Source organism: Eptesicus fuscus, chromosome 13 (genome assembly GCF_027574615.1).
Source record: "Eptesicus fuscus isolate TK198812 chromosome 13, DD_ASM_mEF_20220401, whole genome shotgun sequence".
Classification (NCBI taxonomy): domain Eukaryota; kingdom Metazoa; phylum Chordata; class Mammalia; order Chiroptera; family Vespertilionidae; genus Eptesicus; species Eptesicus fuscus.
Genome location: NC_072485.1, coordinates 51,678,939 through 51,705,819, shown reverse-complemented (window position 1 = coordinate 51,705,819; position 26,881 = coordinate 51,678,939). Strand labels below are relative to the sequence as shown.

The 26,881-nt window shown below is 39.7% G+C and overlaps 1 protein-coding gene across 1 annotated transcript in view; it reads right to left on the bottom strand.

Annotated features, from left to right (window-relative positions):
- The window catches only part of PDE3B (phosphodiesterase 3B), a 64,376-nt gene extending 58,223 nt beyond the window's left edge, over positions 1-6,153 (bottom strand). The window contains exons 1-2 of the mRNA XM_054725684.1: positions 6,007-6,153; positions 3,952-4,002 (exon numbers count right to left, since the gene is read on the bottom strand). Coding sequence (XP_054581659.1) covers positions 3,952-4,002; positions 6,007-6,153 — 198 coding nt within the window. The remainder of the gene's footprint in view (positions 1-3,951; positions 4,003-6,006) is intronic.
- Between the last annotated feature and the right edge of the window lie 20,728 nt (positions 6,154-26,881).

Genomic DNA, 26,881 nt, shown 5'->3' with positions numbered 1-26,881 from the left:
TAAAAGCATAATATTGCTAATTAGACCGGACATCTTTCCGGACGAAGCCGGGGCTGCAAGGGAAGCCCGGGTCCTGGGTGCCTGCTGGTGGCCAGAGGGAAGCTGGTGCTGGCAGACAGGGGAAGGAAGACCTACTCTTGCATGAATTTCATGCATCAGGCCTCTATTATATAAAATATTATATATACTTCCCCAAATTATACCTAATAGCATCCATCTACTTTCCTTACACCCAAATGAGAAGCCTGCTATTTGAGTTGGTGTTCTCCTATAGGTAATGTGGCATTTCTCTCTGGCTGCTTTCAAAATATTTTATCTTTAGTTTTCAAAAGTTTAATTATTTGTCTTGGAGACTTTTTTTTGCAGTGATCCCATTTGGTATTCGCTCAGCTTCCTGAATTTGTAGAATTATGTCTTCTGCAAAATCTGGGAAGTTTTCAGTCATTATTTCTTCAAATACTCTTTTACACTCACTCTCTTTCTCTCCTCCTTTCTAAACACTGATGATCTTTTGTTGTGTCATTCAGGTCCCTAAGGCTCTGTGCATTTTATTTCCATCTATTTCCTCTATATAGTTTAAATTGGGTAAATTCTATTGCTCTATCCTCGAGCTTGCAGATTCTGTCCTCAGTCGTCACCACTCTAATGCTGAGCCCATTCAGCAAGTTTTTAATTTCCATTTGTTTCTTTTTTATGACTTCAGTTTATTTGCTGAGATTTTTCTATTTTATTTGTTTCAAATGAATTTGTAACTGTTTGTTAGAAGCAATTTTCTGTTGATGGCTGCTTTAAATGTCCTTGTCAGGTAATTCTAAATCTGTTCATCTTGGTGGTAAGTACTAATATAGTCTTTTCTCATTCAAGCTGTGATTTTTCTGATTTTTGGTACGACAGGTGTTTTTTTATTTATTTTATCAATATTTTGGCTAATAATGCTTCATATAATGCTAGGAGACCGGGTCCTATTTAAAACTTTTATATTAGGAGGTAGACTTGTTTAGATTTCACACAAAGATCCTGGTCTACTTTTTTAGGCTGTGGTTCTAATGACAATTAATTAATTTTTTTTTAATGTTTGTATTGATGTTTAGATAGAGAGGAAGGGAAAGGAAGAAAAACATTGATGAGAGAGAACCATTGATCAACTGCCTCCTGCACAATCAAGCCTGAAATCTGGGCTTGTGCCCTGACCAAGAATCAAACCATCAACCTTGTGGTGCATGGGACAATGCTCAATCCACTGAGCCACACTGGCCAGGCTCTAATGTCAATTTAATTTTTAGGGCATTCACAGTGTTATTTCAGTCTGCTTTTTTTCTTTTTTTCTGGTGTCACTAGGGTTCCCACTGGTCCCTGCTGGTTCCTCCTCTGTGGGGAAGAGGGAACTTCCTCAGGTTGGGTTACCTGGTACCTTCAGGTGAAGAAAGGAGACTCCAGGCCACAGGGACAAAGAACACTTTCTGGGCTAGGCACTTGTGGCAGTATCCTCTATGCCAGGCCCCCTGGCCACCCCATGTCTCTCACTGGGGAAGGAAATCTCATGCCCAGTACAGAATGAGAGTACAGTCCTGTGCCTCATAACATTTTGATCAACGACAGACTGCATCTACCACAATGGTATACACCATGTAGCCTAGCGTATAGTAGGCTGCACATACAGGTTTGTGAAAGTGTGCTCTGTGATGTTCGCACTTATTGCCAGTAGCGTTCCTGATCAAGTCCCTCTTGCCAAAGCCACCAGATTCACTTAGTATTGTTTGCAGGACTCTCCTTCAACCTTAGGGAAGAAATGAGGCTCCTTGCGACACCTTCTGTTGCTAGGTTGAGAGTGAGGGCCTGAGTCACCTTTTGCTTTTGGGTGGGGGTTGTAGAAAACCCTGTCACTATGTTGTTTCTCCATTACTGTGGTCCTTAACGAGGCCAGCCTACTCTTTCCTTTTCTTTTTCAAAGTTTTTTTTCATGCATTATTTCCAGAGTTTATAGTTGTACTTAACAGAGAGAATTAAATCTGATGATACATGCAGAGCACATAAGACAGGGTATAATACATATAGGAAAAGTGCAATAAAAATTATTTTATTAATGTTATGGGAAATGATGACATAAAGATACAAATAAAATAGTATTAGAGTTCAAAGGAAATATAGATAACTTTAATATGAAGAGCTAACAGAAACTTTATGGGAGAGGTAGCATTTGGTAGGATTTCATTTATAAAAGATAGGGGAAATAATGTTTTACAATAAAATTAAACAAAAAATATATTTTGGGGAGCTCATTTTTCAAGAAGGAGAATAAATAAAGATAAAAAGGTGATTTAAAAAAAGGTGGTAAAATAGCAAGGTGCAGAAAACAAAATTATTAAAGTACAGGCTATATTTAAAAAAAAGAGAGAGAGCAGTGGAAAATAAGATTGGAGAGGCATGTTGGGACACTGGCTTCCAGGCAAAGGACTATGGGCAATGGAGAATCATGGGTTTTTGAGCAGGTTGAAGAGAAGCAAGGAGAGGGAAAAGGAAGTGATGGAGGGCACTGAAATTTTAAGAGTATAAGGCTGCAATTTGTTAAGATCTGACAGAGGTGTGGGAAAAGAGCATTCCAGGCAGAGAGACTACCAAGTGTGAAGACTTAGAGGCAGAAGCCTGCCCAGCTCATTTGCAAAAACAAGGAGGCCAGTGTAGTTGGATCTGTAAACGAAGGAGAACGTGCGGGAAAATGAGGTCAGAGAAGTAAAAGCAAGTAGAGAGACCATATTGTGTAAGGTCATAGTATTATGTGCAATGATATGCATTGATCTTACAGATAAAGTTCTCAAAGAAGTAAACCACACAGTACATGTGACCGATTCCATTTATGTAAAATTCAAAGACAGGAAAACATTAGGTTTCATAAAGCATATTAAACCTCATATAATTTTTGTAGAATAGAATATACAAACACATTTCAATACAATAGAGAAAGATTTGTAAATATATGCATCAAAAGTGCTCCATGGTTGGCCTGTGTGCCAGTGTCTTGCTTACAAAGTTTCTCTCTCCTCCTCCCTCTCTCCCTTCTACTCTAAGAACCAATGGAAAAAATATCCTCAGGTGAGGGTTAACAAGAACAAAAATTGTTAACATAGTTGTTACCTGCTATTTATGAGTTGTTACCTGATGTTTTTTTTTTTCCTATACTTCTATTTTCTGTTCCTCTGATACAAACATATATTACTTAAGCGATCAAAAATATTTACAGAGTACATACTAATATTAAATGAGTCTCTCTCTCTCTCTCTCTCTCTATATATATATATATATATATATACACACACATACATATATACACACACATATATACACACACATATATAGATAACTTTAATATGAAGAGTTATATATACGTGTGTGTGTATATATATACATATATATAGATATATAGATATATATATAATTCACAAGTAAGCAAAACTAACTGCTTGAAGTCAGGAAAGAGATTATCTTTGGGGATATAAGTAAAAACTAGAATGGTGCATAAGTGAAGCTTCTGGGATGCTGGCCAGGTGTTCTTTCTTGATATGAGTACTAGTGGAAATTTACCAAAGAGCAAAATGATATTGCTTTCCTGATAAAATATTTTGCCAATTGTCTTGCTTTTTCTCATATATGGCCTTTAATCTATTTTTCCCCCGTGTGGATCAGTTGCTCACAATCAGGAAAAAAATCTCATCCTTAATATAAAATTATTAGTTTATCCTGAGTCCAGACTATTATAGCAACATTTAAGTATAACTATATATGCTTGGTTTTTTACCATTTCATTTCCCCCTTACAATTAAAACATTGTAATCTATCTAAATGAAAGTTCATTTTAGTTCAAGTAAGGAAAATCTTATGTCATAGCAGTCTTGTGACTGTAACTTTAAATGTCAAAAGTTTCATTCTAGATATCAGTGATAATCACATATTTACCTGATAATGAGGTTTATACCATTGCTTCAAGTCCCAATCCCAAAGAATCATCTGGAAAAAAAAATTCACTTAGTTACAAACCAAAAATAAGCAAATATATGTAAAACAAAATAGAGCATCTCAATTACAGATACTTCAAATACCTTAAAGTTTGAGAGAACTATTGGGAAGGGCAGAATAAAAATTATCTCTAGACAGAATATTTTATTAATTATGCACTCTGTGAGAAACCAAAAGGAAAGTCAGAATAGTCACATAAATACGGTAAGCTATATCTACTGCCCCAAAAGAAAACATATACATAAAAAAATCACATCCAGTCACTAAAAGAGTAAGGAAAAATATAAATCATCATAGTCTAAATGATGGTGGTGCTATTTTCTTACCAATAAGGCACTTCTGTCAAAAGCAGTTTAAAAAGCTTATCTTTGTGGTTAGATTAAGTATAAAGGAATGGAGCACGAAAAGCAACACATAACTCCTTTGACATGCAGATAATTAGTGGTTTTCCTGTTTGTCTCTGTATACAATGGTAACTTTTTAGTCCTAGACTAGTTTTTTCCTGCCCCTCTTTTTCTAGCAGGCTTTCTGGCTGTTTACCTATCCAACAGTCACTATTCTCAAGGAGATAAAATTGGCTTTAATTTATTAGCAAGCTATAACTTACATATCATTAATCTTAAATGTCTTCTAAGCTTACTTAGTTAATAAATAGGTCTCTTTTTGCTTAAGAAATTGATTATAATTGCAATTTTCTATATATAGTTTTGAACCTTAGTCTTAAATACAAGCCTAGCTCATGAGTGATATCACAAAATTTCCATATACTGAACTATTTGTGTTGTTTCATGTCCTTTATTGCAAAAGATCTTAGTGTTATCTACTCTATCATTAGTCCAATATTTTATTAGAAGTTGGCAGACTTCTTCTCTGTGAAGGACAGACAGTAAATATTTAAGGCTTTGCAAGCCACATAAGGTCTCTATGGCATATTCTTTTGTTTTTGTTTTACAACCTCTTAAGATGCAAAAAACATTCTTAGCTTTAGGGCCATACAAAACAGGCTGCTAGAAGGATCTGTCAGCAGTCTCTAGCTCGCTGACCTCTGTTTCATATAATACTAGAGGCCCGGTGCACAAATTTGTGCATGGATGGGGTCCCTTGCCCTAGCTGGCAGTCGGGGCCGATCAGGCGTCTCACCCAGTTCTGATCGGGGCCGATGGAGGCTGGCCGCCTGGGGAGGGACTGCAGGAGGGATCCAGGGCCTGCCCCACCCTCTCACCCAGTCCCAATCAGCCAGACCCCAGCAGCAAGCTAACCTACCGGTCGGAGCATCTGCCCCCTGGTGGTCAGTGCGTGTCATAGCGACTGGTTAAGTGGTCGCATATTATGCTTTTATTATATAGGGTACCCACCCTTAATCACTCAAATTTGTCAGCTGTCATTACCAGCATCTCCTTGTCAACACTCTCGAAGAAAAGTCATCCCTTGCCAGGGCAGAGAAACCTATTATCTCCCAAAGAAATCCAGATGTCCTATAACCACTTACAAAATTCATGGACTAGTATCCAAAAAATGGGTGTGGTCTAGTACTCATTAAATTTATTCACTGTTTTATATGGCCGTAGCTGTTACTCTGATAAAGTTATTTCAGGTTGTAATTTAACCAGCATTCATTCTAGATCCTAAAAGTCATAAAGTATGGAAATAACATTTTGAAGGAATTAGAAGGAAGTAATTTGTCCTAAACTAAGGATGATTACTTCTGAATGACTAAGAAGAGACAAACTTAAGAGGGATTAGAAAAGTTGTAGAAGGTTTGTGAAAACCTGAGAGGAAATTTTGTGTGGTTAAACTGAGTAAGACTGAAAGAAATCTAATCAAATAAGTGGATTTAAAGCATCAAAAGTTAAACTAGTGCAAAATTAGAGGTTGATTTTTCTCTTTAAAATAACTTGGTTTGTTACTGTGAAAAAAGTTCTATACTCTGTATTATCAAGGGGAACTGCATATCTAACTTGGTCCCCTAATGCAGCCCCCTGGGATGCATCTTACAGAACTGAGCCATGCTTGGCTATGAACCAATGAAGAAAATGCTTTTTCTTTGTCATATGACATGGCCACAGTCTGCTCTAGAGTCAGGAGAACACTGGCCAGAGGCTGGGTCTTTGAACTAGAGTACCATCTTGCAACTTGAGTCATTGAGGAAAAATGGATGAAATCCACTATGTACAAGTGTTTATGCTTTTGTATCAGAATAAGCCCATTCAAATGAAATGTAAAATTATGATACACCAGAGTGGGAAACCAGGCAAGTCTGATGAGAATTCCAGGAGAATGAAGGTGACTTATTATCACTCTAGCTTAAGGTTGCAGCACCCTTGGCCATTCCACTGCCCTTTGGCTGTGAGGCAGCTGGAGAAAGAGCTCTGACAGGCTGAGCAGTGGTCTCCCCTCTCACATCCAGCAGGGTACCAAAATTGGTCAGGGGGCCACTCTAGACAGGACAATTCCCATTAAAGCAGGTGCCAATTGGAGGAATTGATGCTGAAGTTAATATGCCTGCCTATAGGGACCATCCTAGAAATATGGAAAGTCTCTTTTTCCTCCCATTGCTGACACTTACAACCTGACTTAGGCAGATATTCAACATCTATTGAACACTCTACTTACTGCCAAAGAACGGTGGGTTATCTTAGAAGAGGGGGGACGGGGGGGGGGGGAACACTAGTCACCTGCATAATGAGCCACCCCAAAACCCTGTGTCCCTACTACTGGACCACGCTGGAATATAAATGACGCGGATCAGCGCAAGCTTGGACATGACAGGAACTGCATTCTGTTGGAAAAGGAAGGGAGTGCCCAAACAAATAAGTTTTAATCAGGTCCAGCAGCCAAAACAGTGTTCAGCAAAGACCCAGCCAAATTCCTAGAATGTATCTTTGAGGCTTGTCACCAAAATACTGATGTAGACACAGTGGCCCCTAAAAACTTAAAGGTTGTGAACATGACTGTTTTGGCTCCGAGTGCCCCTGATGTCCAAAGAAAGCTTCAAAACGTTAAGAGTCCTTTTGAATGCCTCTGTCACTGTTGGTGGAGATTGCTTTTCAGTTGTTCAATAGCAGAGACCAGATCTGGGGAGCAGAAGGAGGTGAAGCAACAGGCTGACTTGCTGGCTGCTGCTCTGACCACCAGAGGGCCTAAGAAGACAACGAACAAGGTAAAGGCTGCTGGGACCAAGGGACCTGCTCCAAAAGTGGGCCCCAAACAATGTGCTTACTGCAAGCCAGAGGGTCATTGGGGGAGGAGGGGGGTGAACAAGTTTAAACAGAGAACGGGACAGAGAGGTAGGAGGAGCATTATAGATAACCCAATTGTCCCTGAGTGACGGACCTGGGGCCTCTGGTCAACACCACCCACATGGAACAGTGGGGAAAGAAATTAATGGACTTTAAAAATATATTTTTAAATTAATTTTAGAGAGGAAAGGGAGAGGGAGAGAAACAGAAATATCAATGAAGAGAGAGAATCATTTTTAAGCTGCCTCCTATACACCCCTTACTGGGGATCAGGCCCGCCCGGGAAATTGAACTGTGACCTCCATGTTCATAGGTTGATACTCAACCACTGAGCCACACCGGCTGGGCTTAATTTACTTTCTAATTGACACTGGAGGCACATATTTTGTATTAAATACTAGGTTGACTAAACTCTCCTCTGAAACAAGGCTTGTGACTGGAATGTCACAGTCAGTAAGGAAGCCATTAGATTGCCAATTGGGAAAAACAAACCTTAACCATAGCTTCTTGTATCGCTGAAATGCCCAGTGCCACCTTTAGGATGGGACTTACTGACTAAACTAAAGGCCAAAATAACCTCTGCCCCCGGAGGGTTGATATTAAAGTGCCTCTGGAAGAAGCTTGTGTTTTACAGGCAGCATTGCTGGCTTTGGCCAAAGAAAAGAACTGGCTGAGCTCTCCAAAGAAATCTTGCAAGAAATAAGTCTGGAAGGATGGGCAAAGGGCAGGCCTGCAGAGGCAAAGACGGCTACCCCAATCCAAATATGATTTTGCACAGGAGCAAATGTCTTTCTGTCTAAAACAGGACCTTCTAAAAGAACCAGCTAGGAGAGGAATCCAACCATTAGTAACAGCATTCCTAGTATATCAGCTTATTCAGCCCTGTCATTCACCATATAATTCTTCCATTTTACCAGGATAGAAATGAGGTACTGAGGAATACAGCTCTATTCAGAACTTGAGGGCCCTCAACCAAACAGTGGAAGACGTCTGCCTGGTGGTCCCTAACCCTTCTGCCTTGGTGACCACTTTGGGAAATTTTGGTGGTTTGCTGTCCTGGACTTAAATGCCTTTCCTTTGTATACCCTTGAACTCTGAATCTCAGGAGCTATTTACATTTGGAAGACTGTTGAACTGTTATTCTCCAAGAGTTCAAAACCTCCCCCATTGTTTAGAGAGGCTTTTGCCAGAGATCTAAGAGAATTTCAACTGGACAATGGAGCAATACTTCATAAGATTGCTGTTATTCATTGTCCAGGCCATCAGAAAACAGACAGCGTTTGACAAAATCTAGCACCCATTTATGATAAAAACTCTCAGCAAAGTGAGGATAGAGGGAACGTACATCAACATAACACAGGTAACATACTCAATGGGGAAAAATGAAAAGAGTTTCCGGTAACACGAGGAACGAGACAGGAGTGTCCACTTGCACCACTCTTACTTAATCAGAAATCAGTTGCATCTTTATACACCGATAATAAATGATCAGAAAGGGAAACTAAGAAAACAATGGCATTTACAATTGCATCAAAAAATACATAAAAATAACTTTAACCAAGAAAGTAAAAGATCTGTACTCAGAAAATTATAAGACACTGAAGAAAGAAACTGAAGAAAATACAAATAAATTGAAGCGTACACTATGCTCATGGGTGGGGAAAATTAACATTAAAATATCTACACTACTCAAAGCAATCTCTGGGTTCAACACAATTCCTATAAAAATACCAATGAGCCCAGGCTGGTTTGGCTCAGTGGATAGAGCATAAGCGTGTGGACTGAAGGGTCCGGGTTTCGATTCCAGTTAAGGGCACCTGCCTGGGTTGTGAGCTCAATCCTCAGTAGGGGCGTGCAGGAGGCAGCCAATCAATGATTCTCTCTCATCATTGATGTTTCCATTGCTCTCTCCCTCTCCCTTCCTCTCTGAAATCAATGAAAAGTAAAAATTTTAATAAAAATACCAATAATATTATTCATAGAACTAGAACAAATAATTCAAAAATTATATGGAACCACAAAAGACTGCTAATAGCCATAGCAATCTTGAGAAAGAACAAAGTTGGAAGTATCTTGCTACCTATATCAAACTATGCTACAAGGCCTTAGTTATCAAAACAGCATGGTACTGGCATAAAAACAGACAGATCAATGGAATAGAATAGATCTCAAAAATAAACTCATGTCTATATGGTTAATTAATATATGAAAAAGGAGGCAAGAACATACAATGGGGTAAGGATAGTCTATTCAGTAAATAGTGTTGGGAAAATTGGACAGATATGTGCAAAACAAACAAACAAACAAAAAACTAGAGCACCTTTTTACACCACAAGAATAACCTTACATGGATTGATCAGCTTATACCTAAATAGGTGGGATCTTATCAGATTTTACTAATGACTCATTCCTCTGTTAAACTAGAAGGAATCAAGCCCTGAACCTACCACTCCCATTAGGAATCACCAAACAATATGATTACCCCTGTGAGACCATCTTGACTATACAATACCCATCAGAAAACAAACATCTGAAAACACAGGCTGAACCTCACACCAAAATGAAGACCACCCAGGTAACTGTTTGTTTTCTAATCTCTAACTTTCTTCTGTTTCAATTTCTGTTATGGGAAACGTCTTCTTTCCGTGGGTTGCCACTTCCACAGAAGTCCATAACCAGTCCGACTGCAGGGTCTGTGGGGTGCTGCCTATGTCAAGTGCAGAAGGAATGCTTTGGATCATACAATCCTTCAACATCGCGGACTGGGAGAGATGGATGGAACAAGCTACTAAAGATAAGCTGGGACCTCTATTTCCTACCCCACATCCAGGGGAACACCAATTTACTTGTACTAAGACTAAAGCATGCATTTTTGTCTTAGAAATGCACTAATGCCTCTATTGTCCCCCGTCACATATCATGTCTGAGATGGCCTAGGATTTGCACATTGACTCTTTCATCATGGCCCCTTTCTGCATTGAATGAACCAACCAGTCTAATTTTGCTCTTCGTCGGGTAGGATGGGGCATCCCTGAATGTTTGTCAGCATGTACATAGGTTCATACATTCCTATCTAGGTAACAAATAGACAGGAAGAGACAATAAGTCCTTCTTACCTGGGGTCTTTTCTACTCCCAAAAGAAGGAATTTATATTTGTGGCACTAATCTTTGGCCTTACCTCACCTATTGCTGGACTGGGCAATGTACTAGGGGGTTCCCATCCTTGTCAGGATGGATCTGTAAGATCCTTCCTGAAAAAAGAACACAAAGAATCTGCCAGCACTGAGGTCCGGATGTCCAAGGATCATGACCTGGTGAGAATGACTGGTCTCCATTTTCATGTCCCTATATGCAGACATCTCAGCAAAGCCAGAAATACAGGCCTTAACGAAGGTCACAGCCTCAGTTCTTAATAACTCCAGACAAAGCATTCTTCTGTGGAATCAAGTAATGGCCCAAATAAGAAAGGTGGTTTTACAGAACTAAATAGCATTAGACCTACCAACTGCAGCTCAAGAAGAAATATACACGCTTTTTAGATAGGAATGTTGCACTTACATCCGAGCTTCTGACTTTAATGTTTCCAATTTATTAACTCCATGAACACTGCCATAGATCAGGTTGACAACCATTACTATGCAGATGCATTCACCCCACTGGTTCACTTCTCTGCCTGGCCCTTGGAGAATGTCTACATTAGTGATATTGAGCTACTACTGGTAATCTGTCTTTATCATTGCTGCCTAAAAGATAGCCAAGGATAGTAATCTAATGGTAATTCAAACTAGGGATCTTAGACCTGAGACTCCAGAATACTTTCAACTGATTGTGAGACAATGCCATTCTTCTTTCTCTAATCAATGTCCCTAATCAGCAGGTAGCAGCTAGATCATTGCCTGTTTTCCCTTAAGGTTTGAGGAATGCATAAAAAAGGGCAAGTGAAACCAAGGGCCCCATCCTATTTAATAATAGAGTAATATGCAAATTAGGCGTCACTCCACGACAAAAATGGCGACCCCCATACCCACAAGATGGCGGCGCCCAGTCTCCTCAGCCCCGCTGCTGGAGTGTCTGGCCTGTCCCACCAGCAAACAGAGCACTGAGAGCAGGGCATGGTTGCTTTCTTAGTGCTGCGGCAGCGGGAAGCCACCAGGCCCCGCGCACACGGAGCCCGCGGAGGAGCGGGGCCTGGCGTCCGTCTTCCCGTTGGTCTCCGCGACGATCGGGAAGCTGCCAGGCCCCGTGCACATGGAGCCAGCGGAGGAGCGGGGCCTGGCGTCTGTCTTCCCGTTGGTCGCAGAGGCTATCGGGAAGACTCCAGTGCCAGCAGAGCAGGGCATGGTGGCTTCCTGATCTCGGCAGCCGGGAAGCCGCCAGGCCCTGCAAAGCCGGGCATGGCGGCTTCCTTAGTGGGGCAGTGGCAGGGAAGTCCGCAGACATGGCAGACAGAGCCCAGACAGCAGGGCTTGGGGGCTTCCTTGGTGGGCAGTGGCGGTGGAAATATCCCCAGGCCCGGCAGACAGAGCCCAGACAGCAGGGCATGGGGCTTCCTTAGTGTGTCCGTGTCTGGGAAGCCCCTAGGCCCGGCAGACAGAGCACACTGCAGGGCATTGGGGCTTCCTTCACATGGCACATGGCGGCAGCAGGCAGAGAGCGACAGCAGGGGATGGGGGCTTCATCTCCCTGGCTGCACGGAAACCTCCAGGCCCCGCAGAGAGCAGAGAACCATGGGGAGTGGGCCTAAGCCATCAGTAGGATATCCTCTGAGAGCTCCTGGATTGTAGAGGGTGCAGGTTGGGCAGAGGGACCCCCGTACACGAATTTCATGCACCGGGCCTCTAGTTTACTATATATTAATTTCAGAGAGGAAGGGAGAGGGAGAGAGAGAGAGAAACATCAATGAGAGAGAATCATCAATCAGCTGCCTCCTACATGCCATGCTGGGGATCAAGCCCCCAACCTGGGCATGTGCCCTGATTGGGAATTGAGCCACGACCTCCTGGTTCATAGGTCGTAACTACTGAGCCACATTGGCCAGTTCCAAGGGCCCTATTTAATGTAGGACTTTGATTTAATATGTGACCCCAGCTCTCTATTCCGTTTCTTCACAGCATGCCTTATAAGTCTAAACTCTTCCCCCTCACTAATCTTTAACCCCCTGAGGCAGCAAGAAACAATGACCATGCCTTGACTAAGGTTCACAAGGTAAGGTCTCTATTAAGCTAAAGATAACCTGGCCTAACTTGTGTTTCAGCTCTTGGGCCCTAAAGTGGAATGACCCCTGACCACACCCTCATGAAACCAGACTGAAAGACCTGAAACCATTTATTGCCCTTACCTCACTCTTGACCAATCAGCAACACCCACAACCCAAACCCCATTATTTATGATGACTCTTGACTTTTGCTCTATAAAGCCTGTCTGTAAACCATTGGGCAGTTGGGTTTTTGGAACACGACCTCACCCATTCTCCAGATTGGTGCCAATTTTAATAAAATAATTATTTTTTGGTCTGTGCGTAAGGGCAGATCAACTCTTGTTCAGTTCAGTAACAATTTTTCCTATATTTGAGACATCTATAAATCTGATTTTTTTCTTAAGTTCACTAATGAAAGTACACAACAGACAGGAGTGAAGATAGAATCATATGATGGGTCACTAAAATTTATCTAATTTAAATTCTGAATCTACAAACTTGCCTACCTATCTTATCAACCAATCCATACTTCCACAATGGTACCATCCAACAGTGACAAATGCCCATACAGTACCTCATTTCCCTAATTCACTAGTAGAAGTTGACTTTTTTTTTTTTTTTTGCTGTAGTTGATTTTTTTGCTAACTAAAGTTTATTTCCATTAAAATAGTTTAACATTGAGTCTCCTTTGCCCCTTAAATATTATATTTTCAAATATTTGCATTATGTTGCTACCAGGCAGCTGGATAGATGATTCTCTCTCATTGATGTTTCTCTCTTCTCTCTCTCCCTCTCCCTTCCTCTCTGAAACACGTATTTATATTCATGCCATGCATTCTTAACTAAGTATATCACTCCCAAGAAGATGAAAATTGGTTCCTGGAGAGCAAAAAATAATTTTAAAAATATTAAAATTGTTGTGGCCCTCCAAAAGCTATAGTACATAATAAACAAATACACGTAAATCTATGGTGTTAAAATTTTATAGAGTGGGAGTAAGAGTAGGAAAAATGTCTTAAAAGGGCTCCTTAGCGGGCTGAGAATGAAAACAAGGTTGAGAAACAATGCTATAAAGTAGTCCTGCTTCTTGAGTATAAGAGCATATTAGCTTACAATTTGAGAATGTTCCCTAATGCACTGAGACCATTCTGGGGCTGCCTACTCAAAAGTTTCTGCTAACATGAGAGATAATGTACACCCTATTTTAATTGTGCTCTTAAGAGGTTTCTAAAAACCTTACAATATACAGTTTTCCCCCCTATGATTACTTTTTAGATCCCTACTGTAGAATTTTGTATTGCAGACCATCTCCTTTAATAAATTCATTTCTCCTTGGCTCTTCATCCCATTTTGGTCTTCTCTCACTTGTGGCTAGGGAGGAGGTGAAGGTGGAAGAGGGCACAGAGGGGATAAATGGTGATGGAAATAATAAAATATAAAGCAGCAAGTCTTTTATCTGAAATCCCCTACATTATTAGGAACTGAAAACAGATACAGCGACAGCCACATACTGCTGGTAGACTGCTTTCTGTGTAATTTGAAAAACTAGAATATTAGTGATTTTGAGAAAACAAAATTTTCTACATAAGTTTGATGTATGATCCAGGAATTTTACAACTAAATATGTCTTAACAGTTATTCAAAGTGTTGAATGAAAACTGGTTGAAAATTGATAAGCTAAATATAGAAATTAACAGTAAATGTTTCAAAATTTTTATAGCAATTTGACATTGTTATGACATTGTTATGAATTTTACAAAAGCATCATTCCACAATACAGGGGAAAACCCCAAATCTTGATCTTTTACATCAGGAGACAAGAACATGAATGCATATATAGCTGTTCTGTTTGGGGTAGCAAGAAAACTAGATATAGCCCAACCAGTGTGGCTCAGTGGTTGAGCGTAGGCCTATGAACCAGGAGATCACAGTTCAATTCCCAGTTGGGGCAACATACCCGGATTGTGGGCTTGATCCCCAGTGTGAAATGCAGGAGGCAGCCAAATGGTGATTCTCTCTCATCATTGATGTTTCTATCTCTCTCTCCCTCTCCCTTCTTCTCTGAAATTAATAATAGTACATAGTACATAATAAAGAAAAAAAGAAAAAGAAAACTAGATACAATCCAAATGTCCAAAAATAAAATGGAGAAATTTTGGTATATTCATGCAATGGAATACAACAGTGAAAATGAATTCAAAGTATAGAAACAAAATTATACATTTAAATGTACTTTTTAGGAATATAAGTATCTGGGAAACTAAAGAAATTCAGGGTGGTGAACATCTCTAAGGGAAATGATCTGAGAGTGGCATACAGGAAACTCCGAAGTTAATGATGGGTAGATGGTGTTTGCTATTCTTAGTCTCTATACATTATAAGTATTCAGCTTCAATACAAAATTAAGAATTTATGAAGGTAGACAAGAAGAGATAGTGACTAGAGAAATTTTTTGAGAAATTGTACTGCAAAAGCAAAAATAAAATGGAATAATAGTTGGAAAAGAATGTGGGGTGATACTTTTTTGTTACTAATATGATAGGTTCTAGAGCTTGTTTGTACTTAAAAATGATCCAGGATAGTAAGAAAACTAATGATATAGGTGATCCAAAGGAGCAAACTCCTTAATGAAAATATAGCCTAATGTCTCATAATAATATTAGCACTTAGATAAAAGTTTAAACTAAGAAACAGTAATAGAGTGTTAGCCATTATTTATCAAATTATAACTTGTTTCTCATGGTCTAGACTATTTAGAGGGAAAAAAGAAATGGATTTTGTTTACATATATTTCAAATGTGAAATTCTAATTTTCACAGAAATATGATCTTTTTTAAAAAAATTCTCAGCATGCAATGCATTCTTATATGAAACTGATGTTTTTGTTCCTAAAATGGGACAAAAACTATAGAGATACCCTTCAGATTCTGTTCTTCTCATAGCAAAAGCATGTAAAAACAATAAACTATTGCTAAGAGACTGGTAAAACTAGCCAGACAGGTGATAAACATTATGCTGAAAGAGAGAACAGATTAAGTCATTTCCAAAATGTATTTACCACATGAAACCTTGGGACAGCACCGAATCAATGCATAAATGTAAAAGAGTACTGTCATATTTGTGCCCAGCAGATATTTCACTTTGCCGCTGGATAGATGAATTCATGTGCTGAGTCCGAATCAGCTCTTGGTATATGTGCAATACACATGAAGAACAATGGTAGTTGACTTTTTACATGTTTATCACAGAAAACCCTACTACAAAAGTGATTTCCCCCCTACTTAATGATTACTTTTGTGAATTATGATAGACTAAAAAACATGTGTGGGAAAATCCGTTTCCTGTACAGCAAGGAAGATATTTGCTAAACAATGAGTGTCTCCTAACTGCAAATCTACATGCCACTTTATCCACAGACAACAAGCTGGTGGTTACAACACATCTTTTTAGTGAGCTAAGACAAAATGGAGCAAATATAAACATTGAAATGCAAATATATGATCTGTATATTGCATTGTGTATCCACCATCCAAAGTTAAATCATCATATATTTGGCCCCCTTTACCCTTTACTATGATGTTAACCAACTAGTGGCCCGGTGCACGGATTTGTGCACATTGAAAGTAAATTAATTAGAAGAAATATTTTAATATCACTGTTCACCCTTTCTTTATAATGGAAGTGTCAACCAAATTCATGATCGACAATGACAGATCGAAACACAGTGTGCAATTGGCGCCAGTGAGAACTATATATGTATCGTGCATGCATGAGTCAACTTAGCCTTTTATAGATAGAGAACAAAGTTGCTTAATTAGACGTGCTTTCTGATTTAGCTCAACTTTTTCAGCCCAGTGAAGCCCCTAAACTTTCTAAATCTCCATTTTCCGGCTAATGAAAAGAAAATAAGATTCTACCAAGTCTCCTATCTACCTATTCCAGGACTTCTGTGAGGATCAAATAAGATGCTTCACAGACATTTGGTTAAAGTGTAAAATGTTTGCACCTGGCTATAAAGCAAGTCATGTTCCTGGGCTGAAGAAACTCTAAGGAGGCTAGTCCCTAGGGAGAGGAAGCCGGGCGTTGTTATGGGACGTCATTACCTGCCGCTCACAGCAACCATTTCCAGGCTGGGCTGGGATGTGGGCCAGATTTTGTGCCATGGGGTCTTTGCAGCGTTGGCTGCGATTTGGTGGGATGTCGCTCCAGGGTGGTGGCAGGGTCTGTGTCCCACTTGGGGGAAGCCAAGTGTTGCTTTGTCAGTGCCAGGTCCGCAGTGCGTGTTATGGCAGCTCCTGCGTTGAGCATCTGATCTCTGGTGGAGAGTGTGTGTCATAGCAACTGGTCGGATGGTCAGAGGGACACTTAGCATATTAGCCTTTTACATCTATAGATGTCACCCCAATAAATTTAATGAAAAAAGCAAATATAAAAATAAATAGCAAATGTAATAAAAGTATTCTGTTCAATAAAATGCAAATTAACAGTGTGACAATGCCCAATAACTTAACTATTGACAGAGCCCTGGAAATAATCTTCATTGAGAAATCTCTTTAAAATTCCAGGTCCCTGTTGAATCTGATTATTCAGAATCGATAGCCTACAAGCACTCACTGCTTTCTGTCATAAATTGTAATTTTTTTCAAGGTTTCATATCATTCTATTGTCTTTATTTTTAAATTTCTTTATTGATTAAGGTATTACATATGTGTCCTTATCCCACCATTGCCCCCCGCTCAAGCCCTCACCCCCCTGTTGTCTGTGTCCATTGGTTAGGCTTATATTCATGCATATAAGTCCTTTGGTTGATCTCTCCCTTTGACCCCCACCCTCCCCTTCTACCTTTCCTCTAAGGTTTGATGGTCTGATTGATGCTTCTCTGTATCTGGATCTGTTTTTGCTCATCACTTTATGTTGTTCATTATATTCCATAAATGAGTGAAATCATGTGATATTTAGTTTTCTCTGACTGGCTTATTTCACTTAGCATAATGCTCTCCAGATCCATCCATGCTGTTGCAAATGGTAAGAATTCCTTCTTTTTTACTGCAGCATAGTATTCTATTGTGTAGATGTACCACAGTTTTTTAATCCACTCATCTGCTGATGGGCACTTAGGCTGTTTCCAAATCTTAGCTATGGTGAATTGTGCCGCTATGAACATAGGGGTGCATATATCCTTTCTGATTGGTGTTTCTGGTTTCTTGGGATATATTCCTAGAAGTGGGGTCACTGTGTCAAATGGGAGTTCCATTTTTAGTTTTTTGAGGAAACTCCATACTGTTCTCCACAGTGGCTGCACCAGTCTGCATTCCCACCAGCAGTGCACAAGGGTTCCTTCTTCTCCGCATCCTCGCCAGCACTTGTTGTTTGTTAATTTGTTGATGATAGCCATTCTGACAGGTGTGAAATGGTACCGCATTGTCGTTTTGATTTGCATCTCTCTGATAGTGACTTTGAGCATGTTTTCATATGTCTCTTGGCCTTCCTTCTGTCTTCTTTCAAAAAGTATCTATTTAGTACCAGGCAGTTTTGAGAACAGTGGCTTTGTAATACAGCTTGATATCTGGTATTGAGATCCCATCTACTTTGTTCTTCTTTCTGAGAATTGCTGCAGCTATTCGGGGTCTTTTTTTTATTCCAGATGAATTTTTGGAAAGTTTGTTCTAGGTCTGTGAAATATGCCGATGGTATTTTAATGGGGAGTGCATTTAATCTATAGATTGCTTTGGGTAGTATGAACATTTTAATGATGTTGATTCTACCAATCCATGAACATGGTATGTTCTTCCATCTGTTTATGTCTTCCTCTATCACTTTTTTCAGTGTCCTGTAGTTTTCCACGTATAGCTCTTTTACGTCCTTAGTTAAGTTTATTCTTAGGCATCTTAAATTTTTTGTTGCGATATAAATTGTAATTTTGATTAAGAGAAATAGAGAAAAGAATCTGGATGTTGAAAAAACCTGCCATACACAACCTATTTGCTCAGTTTAAGAAACACTGATAGAAGCATTCATTCCCCCTATGTAATAGTATATGAGAGGTCTTTTAAAATCTTACTTCCAAGTAGAAAGTATATACATTGTTCCAAAGTCAGCAAAATTTTAGATATCTAAACTTTATTCACAATACTAAAGTAGAACCTGTAAATAATTTAAATATAAGAATAGTTTAAATACAGCTGAATTTTGAATCACAGTAAAAAAAAGTTATAGTGACTATGTTATGTTCTCAAAACATGCTTGTGTTATAATATAAGACATTTAATTTGCTGATTTTAGGCACTTCCATTATTTATTCCCTCCTAAGCTCAAATATAATTTTTATATATTTTCACATACTGGTTATCTAATTTTTAAAATAAACAGCATTTCCTTTAAGTAACATGAGGTATACATTATTAAAATATATATATTTTTAGTTGATTTGATAAAGTGAACCCAAGACTGAGCCTTTATATAAATTCAGCTTTCCTCTGTGGTTAAAACGTTGAATCCTGATAAAAGTTTCTGTTTGAATGTTTATAAGTCCAATATGCTTTACAAAACCACCAATACCACAGTGAAACATCAGCAGTACAACCAGGCGATGTTATCAGGCTCAATTACGTCAATGAGGTTTTATTTCATTGTTCCCTATGCAGTCAAACAGAAAAACATATATGTGTCTTCAAATCAAACTTACAGAGCTATTATATTTTTATGAAATGTAAAAGAATATTATTATAGTAGAGCTGTGAATTAATGGTTATAGCATCTTTTGTTCTCATATTTCTTGATGACATTTTATTTGAGCTTTGTGTACAAATCTATGTTATGAAACACTGAGTTTCAGGATTTCTAGCTTTTCTATTTGTCTTCCAATTCAGGCCCAATGAAAAATACCATTCGATAGCCACAAAGTTAAACTGAAACTGTACTTTCTAATGTAGTCTAAAGTACAAAAATAGTAATCTTGACCCCTATATGTCAAAGAAGGGCTCCAAGTAAAAAACTGAAAAGCAGAAAAAAAGGTGTTGGGGTGAGGAAGAGGGGGATCAGGAAACTCGTATGACTTAGAATCCCTTTACCCGTGCTTTTGCTATCCATGGTTTCAGTTACCTGCAGTTGATCATAGTCCAAAGTATTAGATAAAAAATTCCAGAAATAAAGGATTCATGTTTTAAATTGCACACCATTCTAAGCAACATGATTAAATCTCATGCAGGTCCCCTGGGGACATGAATCATCCTGTTCTGCTTACCCACAGTGTATACACTATCCCCTGGTTTGTCATTTAGTAGCCATCTCGGCTATCCCATCAACTGTCCCAGTATTGCAGTGCTTGTGTTCAAGTAACATTTATTTTACTTACTGCCATATTCACATGACTTATTATAATATACTAGTGGCCCGATGCATGAAATTCATGCATGGGGGCGGGGGATCCCTCAATCCAGCCTTGCACCCTCTCCAATCGGGGAGTCCTTGGGGATGTCTGACTGCTGGTTTAGGCCCAATCCCACAGGGATCGGGTTTAAACTGGCAGTTGGACATCCCTCTCGTAATAAGGGACCGCTGGCTCCTAACCGTTCACCTGCCTGCCTGCCTGCTCACCCCTAACTGCCCTCCCCTGCCGGCCTAATCTCGCCCCCAACTGCTCTCCCCTGCCGGCCTGATCTTGCCCCCAACTGCCTCTGCCTGCCTAATCACCCCTAACTGCCCTCCTCTGCCGGCCTGATGGCCCCCAACTGCCCTCTCCTGCTGGCCTGATCTCACTCTGTCTCTCTTTTTCTCAGCAGTCCTCCAGGCTTCCCTTCCTCCCTGTGTCCCTCTTCCTTTCTCTGCTGGGAGGGGGCGGGGCCAGTGGGGGCTGCTCCACCCTCTGCCCGCCCTCTCTTCCATCCAGGCCCCTTAGGCCCAGTCTGTTTTGTTTCCTCATTCGGAGAGGCTCCAAGAGTAAGCTGGGAGGGAGGGAAAAAAAGGGAGAAAAGGTTGTGAGCTGATGGGCACTGTGTGTGTCTGTGCGTGTGTGTGGTTGTGAGTGAGTGTGAGTGCCAGCCCTGCCTCCTCCACCCCCGTCTCCGCTGCCACAAGTCCCCACCCATCAGAACCTGCCGCACGCACAGCCTGGGCATTAGGTCGAGTCTCCGGTCATTGCGGATGTGACGGACCCAGGGTTTTTACATATTAGGATTGTTGTAATTTTTCTGTTACTACTTTATAAATTAAACTTTATCATAGGTATGTATGCATAGGAAAAAAATAGTATAATAGTATACAGGGGTCATTATTCTCCACAGCATCCACTGGGAGTCTTGGAATCTATGCCCATGGATATGGGAATAAATGCACTAGTTCTAATTCCCTGTTGCCTACATGATGACATTTCACTGGCAATTCTCTCTTTCTCCTAAATCATAATTTTCTCTCTTTCTGAAATCATTTGCATTAGATTATAAGCATGCTGCAATTTCCCAAATCTCACAGAAATACCTTCTCAAGATCATACTTCCACCCAGCCCCAGTTCCATTTCTCTGCTCCCCTTTTACAGCGAAATTCCTCAAGAAGAGTGGTGCTTACTTATCTTTCAATTCCTCCTATACCAGTAATTGTTTAAGGTGACACTACTCTAGCTACACTGGTTTATTTGTTGGTCCTTGAACATGCCAGGCAAGTCCAATAAAATGCATTTCCCCTTCCTTTCTCTTAGCAAGTTAAAAAATAAATGTTACATCAGGTGTGACTTTCTAAAGATGTATTGATAATTCAGATTTTATAAAGTAGCACTTGAAATATACATATAAGTTTGGGGTTTTTTTTCTGTCAAGAATTGAAAACCAGAAGCAAGATATTTAAAGGGACAGAATAAAAATGGGTGAGTGAGAGAAATACGAAAATACTAGTCATACATTATTTGGAATGGGTAGAACTTTAATCTGTATACCTACCAATTATTTCAATCTCTATTCCTATTGATGAACTAATAAGCATTTAAAATTTTATCCATGAGTTCCTACGAGATTGTTTTTATTATTTTATGTTCTGAAATTTAGCAAACACCTACCTTTTTCTTAACCTTAAGATTTTCAGAACAATTTTAAAGTTATAAAACAGTTCTACATACCATGGTCTAATTAGTTTGCTAAAGGAATTTAAGCACAGAGGCCCATTTTCTAAGTATATAAAATTGCCTCTATTTTACCAGAATACTCAATCACTTGTTCTCTCGGGATGTTTTCAAGTATTTACCTACCTACTACTTCTCTTCTGGACCTCCTATGTTTTTCTGGATATATACCTTCGCCCAGGCCTCAGCTAGTTTTTCTAGCTTATGGATGAGCAAAATTTCATCTCCATCCGGGGTATAGACTGTACATTCTCACCAAGAGATACATACATTTTCACGATAGAGTGCCAAAAATAACTTAATTGGGATTGTGAACCTTTCAAAAATAAATTTTCTATTTTCCTCCTACCTCAAATAAATAAAACATTTTCCTCTTAAGTTACAATATAATTTTCAGTATAATTAAATTTATAATAGCTAATATTTATAAGCCCTTACTGAAACACTTGAATAATTCAGGATTGCATGAGGAAAATCCAAATAAATATTGTAGAATTCTATGCATAGTATATAAACAAAACCAAAAAAGAAAATAAGGCTGGCTCCTCACTTCACTAATAGGAATATGGTACAAACTTGACTCCAGGTCTGGAAAGAAAACCAGAAGATCACAAGACAAAGTCCTGCTGGGAAGATTTTAGATTAACTAAAGATGATGGTCTTACGACCAAAATCCAAGAAACCCCCATCTATACATACAATAACTCAGGTAGACTGATGCTGGGGGCAACCAGGCTGGCAAGGGAGAGCAGTTAGGGGTGACCAGGCCATCAGGGGAGGGCAGTTAGGGGTGACCAGGCCGGCAGGGGAGGGCAGTCAGGGGGACCAGGAATGCAGGGGAGGGCAGTTGGAGGCAACCAGGACTGCAGGGGAGGGCAGTTGGGGGAAACCAGGCCAGCAGAGGAGGGTAGTTAGGGGCAATCGGGCCAACAGGGGAGCAGTTAGGCGTCACTCGGGCTGGCAGGGGAGTGTTTAGGGCAGTGATGGCGAACCTATGACACGCGTGTCAGCACTGACATGCGTAGCCATTTCTGATGACATGCGGCCGCTGAGGTGGCCGCATGCCGAGGATGAAACATTTGCTGCTCCTGAGGATGAAACATTTGCGAAATAATGTTTTTTCCTCAAAGTGACACACTACCCGAGTTATGCTCAGTTTTTTGGCGAAGTTTGACACACCAAGCTCAAAAGGTTGCCCATCACTGGTTTAGGGGGTGATCAGGCTGGCAGGCAAAAGCAGTTAAGGGCAATCAGGCAGGCAGGACGGCGAGCTGTTGGGAGCCAGCAGTCCTGGATTGTGAGGGATGTCCAACAGCCTGGTGGGATCGGGTCTAAAACGAGCATTCTGACATCCCTCGAGGGGTCCCAGATTGGAGAGGGTGCAGGCTGGGCTAAGGGACACCTGCCCTCCCGCACGAATTTTTTGCACCAGGCCTCTAGTTCTGTTATAGACTATATTTGAGCTGAAGGGAATTTAGAAGACAATAATTCCAATCTTTCACATTTTATAGATAAAGAAAACAAGAACCAGAGTAATGTGATTTTTCTCCTTTTTCTTATCACTGTCCCAACACTCAACTAAAAATCTACCTGTGGGCAGACATTCTAGTAAAACAAAGGAACTATTTGCTTTTGAGGCTTGTCTCAAAGGAAATATAAACATCTCTCTCTGATTACCTTTTATATATGAACAAGCACACTGCCAACATGGTAAAGATTTAGGACCATAAATAAAGAACGCTGATTCTACCAAATGGCTTCATCTCCAAAGCATAAAAGACATTTCATACACAAAAAAAGACTATATAGGAAAGAAGCACAGGTATGTTTAAGAATATTTTATCACTTGTGTGAAATTCAACTTTTCATGGGTAAAATTTTAAGTATTTAATAGAAGATATATTTATTAGTCTCTTACATGCCTTTATTTTATAACGGAATATTAAATTTAAGAGATATAGATATTTTTAAAAATTAGAACAGCATTAAAGTAGGTGTTAATTAGCCAAGAAAAAAATATCAATGTACACTAACAAAACTATTCTTTTTTCTATTTAAAATAAAACTATCATTTTTCATTTGGGATATTTATTGGTCAGACAGAACTTACTCAAGTTGCCAGCAGTATCTGTTTGAAACTGCTAGGCATTAGTTGAGTAAATAAGTTTTGTCATGGTAACTAAACTTAAAATTAAGCAAACAAAGATACCAGTGCCTTAGAGATGATTTCAAAATGAAAAAAAGTGGACCTCTAATCTGTTAAACAAATCAGATCCTCAAGTATTATTACAGTATTCTAAACTTATTTGGGGGGGAGGGGGAGCACTAAACATTTTATGCTCTGTATAAATAAAATGACTTTTTTCAATAAACAGATAGAAACTCTTTACCATGTAGGAGTTTCCACATATAAAACAGTGAAATTTTCCATGTATAAAATAGTAAAAATGTGGGAATTATTTAAAGTAAGTTGTGTTATAATGTGACATGGATCAGCTAAAGAAACTGACAGAATAGAAGCAAGCTTTAAGTAACTTGCAGAGAGCCTATCTGTGAAAATAAACAGAAACCTCATTTAACATGAAGTTAGTAAGCCAGAAGGGGGAGTTCTCATGCCCTACTTGGACTACTGAGCCCAACAGGAAGAACCATCTAGAATAGTTTTCCCAACTTCCTCTTCTCTGTGCAAGTTTTCTCTCCTTTGTTTCTAGGAACTTGTGCACTAGCCCACGGGACCTGAATTGCAATTTTTCCTTCTTACAGAATAAACCCATTTTGCTGGAGAAATATCTGGATGTCTGTTTTAGGTCAATATATCTAAACTAAAAAAAGACACAACTGTGCAATGTGGAATAAGTTATAATTCCAAACATTAAACTTTCTGACAGTGCTTCACACACAAAAAAAGTTACCATTAATAATTCCAATTTTTATAGAAAAGGAAACCACATATAGCTACATTAAGGTCTGTCACTGATCAATAGATTAGTAGAATTTTAAAAATACTTCTATTTTTAACTCCAGTCTTTCCCCCACCCCCAAATTAATGGTTGCTCATTCATTATGGGACAAATGCACACAACCTAGTGTTTTCCTGAGATTGAAGAGTCTAGCATAGTGATAAGTTGTGCTAATTACTGACCAAACAACTATTAAAAAATAAACTAACCTAGCCTTTTTGGTATGGTGATGGCAAATGAGGAAAGATAAATAAACCACTAGGCTGGAAACATGTATATCATTATAGGCACTGTTTACTAATTCAAAAATTATTAATATAAATCAGATGCAAATTATGCACCTTCAGCATCCAGGAGGACAAGGTCTGATTTGTTCCTAACCATGATCATGAAGCTAAGTGAGTACTTAGCATATAACATTTGATCAGTAAACACTTGTATAATGAATTAACCTATATCTACCACTTGTCACATTTTATAAATTTGAACTTTTATTCATGGAATCTATTAATACTACTAAAAATACCTAATATTTATTGAGAGCATATTATCTCACTTAAGACCTGTGGCTGTCCTCATTTTTACAGTTAACTATGGCAGACCCAGAATTCAAACTGGTCTTTCTAACTACAAAATCAATAATTTTAATGATAATATTATATTGAAATATTCATAATTATTATGCTGAGAATCTACTTATGTCTTTCATCCTATAGACAAAACCAGTTTACAAAAATATAAAAATGATGAATTTTTAAATGATGAATGCATTGTTTGCCTCCTGGCTTTTAGTACGTGTCTTCCTGCTGAAGTTGAGTTCTTAACCAGTTAAAATAGCATCTGCTCCTATTAGTAGAACAACTTTATGCAGTGGAAGAAGCAGTCTATAAATTTAGAGTACCAAGGCTGAACTACCTTTGTTTCAGATATCTATGTAGAAAAGAATGCACTATCGTAAGTTTGTTGTAAGGATCAAGTTAGAATATACTTGATAAAATACTACAGAGATGCTCATAAAATGATATTTTCTGTGTTGATATGCTATTGTCTAAAATATGTTGTCTAGCCCTAGCAGGTTTGGCTCAGTGGATAGAGTGTAGGCCTGTGGACTGAAGGGTCCCAGGTTCAATTCAGTCACGGTCACATGCCTCTGTTGCAGGCTTTTCCCTGGCCCAGGCCCTGGTCAGGGTGTGTGCAGGAGGCACCCAATCGATGTGTTTCTCTCACATCAATATTTCTCTCTGTCTTTCCCTCTGACTTCAACTCTCTAAAAATCAATGGGAAAATATCCTCAAGTAAGGATCAAAAAAAAGTACATATATATATATACACACACACACACAAACAAACACACACTAAGTGGCCAGATTATTACGATCTCTGAACGCATAATAATCTGGCCACTCACTGTATGTATGTATGTGTATGTGTATGTATATATATTAGAGGCCCGGTGCATGAACTCATGCATGGATGGGTTCCGGCCAGCCTGGCCAAGGTGAAGGAACATGGGTGGTTGGCCAGCCCGCCTGCTAGTCAAACTCCTGGTCAAGGGGACAATTTGCATATTAGCCTTTTATTATATAGGACTAGAGGCCCAGTGCACAAAATTTGTGCATGGGAATGGTGTCCCTCAGCCCAGCCTGTACCCTCTTCAATCTAGGACCCCTTGAGGGATGTCTGACTGCCCGTTTAGGCCCAATCTTGGTGTGGGATTGGGCCTAAACAGGCAGTTAGACATCCCTCTCACAATCCAGGACTGTTGGCTCCCAACTGCTCGCCTGCCTCTGCCTGATTGCCCCTCAGTGCTTCTGCCTGCCAGCCTGATCACTCCCTAACCACTCCCCTGCCAGCCTGATCAATGCCTAACTGCTCCACGGCCAGACCGATTGCCCCTAACTGCCCTCCCCTGCAGGCCTGGGTCCCCCGCAACTGTCCTCTACTACAGGCCTGGTCACCCCCAACTGTCCTCCACTGCAGGCCTGGTTCACCCCCAACTGCCCTCCTCCACTGGCCTGGTCACCCCTAACTGCCCACAACTGCCCTCCCCTGCAGGCCATCTTGTGGCGGCCATCTTGTGTCCACATGGGGGTAGCCATTTTTGACTACATGGGGGTGTCCATCTTGTGACTTGGAGTGACGGTCAATTTGCATATTACTCTTTTATTAGGTAGGCTATACACTGAGTGGCCAGATTATTATGCATTCAGAGATCATAATCTGGTAACTCAGTGTGAAAAAAATATATATATATATATTGGCCTTAAATGACACAGTAGACCAAATGGACATAATTGACATTTACAGAGCCTTTCATCCCAGAATATCAGATTACACATTCTTCTCCAGTGCACATGGAACAT